The sequence below is a fragment of the Limulus polyphemus genome, unplaced genomic scaffold (genome assembly GCF_000517525.1).
Source record: "Limulus polyphemus unplaced genomic scaffold, Limulus_polyphemus-2.1.2 Scaffold5820, whole genome shotgun sequence".
Classification (NCBI taxonomy): domain Eukaryota; kingdom Metazoa; phylum Arthropoda; class Merostomata; order Xiphosura; family Limulidae; genus Limulus; species Limulus polyphemus.
In genome coordinates this window covers 22393-27664 of record NW_013671430.1, presented here as the reverse complement: position 1 = coordinate 27664, position 5272 = coordinate 22393, and the positions used below count along the sequence as shown (strand labels likewise).

The following is a 5272-nucleotide window of genomic DNA, read 5'->3' as shown; positions in this document are numbered from 1 at the left end:
AATAACGAGAAAGGAAGAAAACAAAAATGTACAAAGATTCTTTAGTATCTATGAAACCTCTATCAGACAACATGTAAGCTTAATAAACTTAATATAACGTTCGTATCAGTTCCTACGAGATCACAACAACATAATAAGAAATATACATTGTTACACATTGTAATTTTTCAGTGTTCCCTATTACATGCCCTGGTGGTGTTTTTTATTTATTTATCAAGACATTCAGTAGTGTGTCGTGCGGTCAAAACAACCTGCAGGACACATTGTGTGGAAAATTGGAGATTTCATATCTGGAATAGGAAGTAATTCAATCAAAATTGGAGATTTCATATCTGGTAGATTTCTTAATGGATTGCCTTGCCATTTGGTGAAGTAAAGTGAAATCTGTGATAGTTTGGATTACCACAGTCCAAGCTACACAGAAAGTGGAAAATAGTTAAACTATCACTGTTAATAACACACACCCGTGATGGACAGAGCACAGATAGCCCATTGTGTAGCTATTACAAACAAACAAACAAACAAGCAAAGAGAAAAAAAATAGGAAGTAATTCAATCAAAATTGGAGATTTCATATCTGGAATAGGAAGTAATTCAATCAAAATTGGAGATTTCATATCTGGAATAGGAAGTAATTCAATCCCCCCCCCCACGTGGCACAGCGGTATGTCTGCGGACTTACAACGCTAGAATCCCGGTTTCGATAGGGGGCTTTTAAAGTAGGCGTTGTTTTGTTATATATTTTGTTTTACCCACCATCATGTCCCAAGTTGAACAAAAAACACGACCTGGCTAACTAATGAATGAATATTTGCTGTAAAATTCTTATCAATACTATAAGTGTAGCTACCAGTTTGGCCACCAATTTTGATTTCATTCCTTTAAGTTGCATGCACTTTTTTTCCACACCTAAGGTGTTTTTGATTACACACACTGATAGTTTGATAGACTACTAAGTATATATATATATATATACTGAAAGACAGACGGATACACTGATAGATAGACATAACTGAAAGACAGATAGATAGATAGACCGACAGACGGATACACTGATAGATAGACATAACTGAAAGACAGATAGATAGACCGACAGACGGATACACTGATAGATAGACATAACTGAAAGACAGATAGATAGACCGACAGACGGATACACTGATAGACAGACATAACTGAAAGACAGATAGACCGACAGACGGATACACTGATAGATAGACATAACTGAAAGACAGATAGATAGATAGACCGACAGACGGATACACTGATAGATAGACCGACAGACGGATACACTGATAGACAGACATAACTGATAGACAGACATAACTGATAGACAGACATAACTGAAAGACAGATAGATAGACCGACAGACGGATACACTGATAGATAGACATAACTGAAAGACAGACAGAAAGACAGACGGATACACTGATAGATAGACCGACAGACGGATACACTGATAGATAGACATAACTGAAAGACAGATAGACCGACAGACGGATACACTGATAGATAGATAGACATAACTGAAAGACAGATAGATAGACACACCTATGAACGGACAGACAGGTAGCTGTGTGGATGGACAAGTGGATACATACATAGATGGATTACACTTCGAAATGGTTTTACCTGTCGATACTGTAAGATATTTTCTTACGGTGACAAGTTTTGGATGGACAAGTGGATACATACATAGATGGATTACACTTCGAAACGGTTTTACCTGCCGATACTGTAAGATATTTTCTTACGGTGACAAGTTTTGGATGGACAAGTGGATACATACATAGATGGATTACACTTCGAAATGGTTTTACCTGCCGATACTGTAAGATATTTTCTTACGGTGACAAGTTTTCACGGAACCACTTTTAAAACACTTTGAGTGTGAAAATAGCTGGTAAAAACCATTACAAAACACTTTGAGTGTGAAAATAGCTGGTAAAAACCATTACAAAACACTTTAAGTATGAAAATAGCTGGTAAAAATCATTAATCTCAATATTTCACTGTCGAAGCTACTAGATACCTTCCAGAGTAGTTCCAGCTTAACAGCTTCTGCTAATCTCTTTATCTTTTTTTAACCCATAACTCAAATTTACCACCCTTTAGGGACAAGACAAAGTAAACAAGACGCGTCTAAAAATCAACACGTGGGTAATTTAGAGCTCCAGACAGTAATCAGTATGCACGAGGAAACAGGTTGATTTGAAAATAGTCTAGACCAGCGTTTGTCAAACTGGGGTCCCAAATTTCATAAAAATATTTTAAAAATATGATTTATAGAATGAAAAATATTTTTTCGTAAAACGAAACTTATACGAATTAAAACATTTAATTTTGGAATACAGGTTTTTTTCATATACACGAAATAAACAACAACAAAAACAAACAAATCGATAGGTAGTTCTTTGGTAGGACAGCAGCAAGTCTACGGACTTACGACCCTAAAATCCGGGGTTCGATTTCCCGCGGAGGATACAGCAGGTAGCCCAGTGTGGCTTTGCTCTAAAACAAAGAAACCATCGATATAACTTGGAGGGGTCCGCGAAAAGAAAAAAATTAAATTAAAAGAGGTCGGCGGAGTACTAAAGTTTGAGAACTATTGATCCAAACGAATAGAACAGTGGATTAAGTATTGGATTTATAACCAGCTACTTATATTCTCCGCAGTGGGTTGTTATATTTCTTGAACGTATTTCAGTCCTCAAAACTTTACGTTAGTTTGAAATCAGAAATTGACGATTGTGTTGGTTACGTATCCCCAACTAACCGCAAGCAGTAAAATTTAGTGTATTATCTTGTCTATTTCTAATTCCTGCTAGCTCGAAGATGAAAAAATTGCGCTGTTTTTTGCTGTCGTCTTTAGCAGCTGGAGATACGACTCGCCAATCTTAGGTGTTCACGTGACGCCAGAGGAAGGGTAGGTTGGTCGATACGTGTAGAACTAGACGACGATAGGCAGGCGAGAAACGTTACCCTTAGTATGCTAGGAACGAAGTTGTGCTAAACCGTGCACTGCTATTAGCTCGCTACTGCAAAATCTTAAGTGGTTTAGGATCCAGGGGAGCTAAGAGTCTGTTAAAAATGTTTGGTGGCAACAAGAAAGGTAAGAAAATCACTTCATTCTAACGTTCGAAAGTTCTCACGTAACTGTAAAGATTCTGACAAATCCTCAACATTGTTTTAACTAAGGTAGAACAAATATGGAATATAACATGGTAACCAAAGTTATGAAATGAAAATCCCAATACTGGCTAGTCTCTTAGACCATGTGTAACTCTCCGATCATAAATCACTCCCTATCTTGTCCATTCAGATTCTCTCTCTCTCTCTCTCTTTCGTCATTTCTCTTTCTTCTCTCTGTCTATCCATCTTTATATATGTATTTTATTTATATTCTACTTCTTTTATGACATTTTTTCCTGTGGCTTTTACTATTTAATCTTAGTTTATCAAACGAGTTTCCACATTAAAGTTGTCTTTATTTTTACTTCAGAAGAGAACCTGATAATAAACTATAATAAAAGATTTGGTGTTTATTTTATTTTGTCTTGACAGTGGTGATTTTAGTATTTGTTATTGTTAATCTCGAGTGATAATTGACGTGTAAGTACTGTACTGACTTGCTTCTTGTTTTGTTTTGTTTTCAAATATTTAACAAAAGAAAGAATTTCTATTGAAAGTTACCAGCTTGTTGAACTTAGCATACTTAGTGCCGTAGAAGAAATTATGCTTGGTTTTTGATTTGTATGTAGACAACGTGTAACGACAGGACCTCCTATTTTAATAAAAGAGTTTGTAATAAATCATTTCTCGTCGGTATATACCACACATTCTTGTAATTCACTCACTACAAATTTTATATGAAATTTTAGCGGTTCCCATTAATAATAAAAACAAAATATGATGAGGATAATTCAACCCTGGTCTCTGGGATGCATATAAAGTAGTTCAGTCTACTTTGATTAGTAGAGGCGTGTCCGCTCGGGGAGTTTTCTAAAGTAGCGATCATTTTCATTCAGTTCTTTCAGAAAAACACCTAGTGTCCGAAACATGTCTATATATCAAGTCTGTTGGTGGAAAAAAAAATTAAAAATCCAAAATATGCGTGTAATACTAGTGGTTGAAAAACCCAATATAGTAATACTAGTGGTTGAAAAACCCAATATAGTAATACTAGTGGTTGGAAAACCCAATATAGTAATACTAGTGGTTGAAAACCCAATATAGAAATACTAGTGGTTGAAAAACCCAATATAGTAATACTAGTGGTTGAAAAACCCAATATAGTAATACTAGTGGTTGAAAAACCCAATATAGAAGGGTTCTTGATGAAGAAACAAGAGGGAATCCTCAATAGCCACGGCACTTGAAATTCGTTTTGACAGGATTAGTTTGTTTGTTTGTTTGGAATTAAGTACAAAGCTACACAACGGGCTATCTGTGCTCTGCCCACCACGGGTATCGAAACCCGGTTTCTCGCGTTGTAATCTGCAGTCATACCGCTGTGCCACTGAGGATTAGAATAAATTAATCTACGAGACCTTTGCTTCCCTTTTTATGAGTTATATTTTTGTGCGCCACCAATACCAAGCGTGAGACGGCGCATATACCCGATTCAGTTTTAGAACTCACCAGGATCTCTACCAGCCTGCTATCAAATTGACATTATTTTAGACAGGATTAAAATAAATTAATCTATGAGACCTTGGGCGTGATCAAATACACCAATCGAAAGGGTTTGACCTCCTGAGTCCAAAACTGTAATTAGATCTCAAATCGGTCAATATATGACGGAGCTATGAGCTAAAAGTTTGTACTTAGAAAAAAAAAAAAAACTCATAGCCGTTCATCCCTGGCTAACAATGATTATAAAATGTATTTAATACCATAGTAACATGTATAACTTCTAGGAGAACAATTTTACAGTTGTCATGGAAATAATAGCATTACTATGGTAACAGTTATTATTTTCACGGTAACAATTATATTGTATCTGCAATAATATATATCATTACCACGGTAACACATCTATAGTTTACAACTCGGCTGGAATAACTTATTCGTTCACCTGACTGTATTCCTCCCTTTTGAGAAGGAGGTTTAATTAATTAAACAATGTTTCACACACTGACGTGTTAGCTAGTGCACTATTCTGCATTGTATACTTGTGACGAGTACCAATACTGAGATGAAAATAAGAGGTCGTCAAGAAATTAATGTCGCGTTTTGGAACACTTTCATTAACTCCCCCCCCCAAAAAAAC

At 35.9% G+C, this 5272-nt stretch overlaps 1 protein-coding gene across 1 annotated transcript in view; it reads left to right on the top strand.

Moving 5' to 3' along the window:
• Positions 1-2979: 2979 nt before the first annotated feature.
• LOC106473026 (calsenilin-like) overlaps positions 2980-5272 on the top strand; it is a 24640-nt gene continuing 22347 nt past the window's right edge. Inside the window, exon 1 of the mRNA XM_013933701.2 lies at positions 2980-3112. Within this exon, the coding sequence (XP_013789155.1) occupies positions 3091-3112 (22 nt within the window). The 5' untranslated portion in view covers positions 2980-3090. The remainder of the gene's footprint in view (positions 3113-5272) is intronic.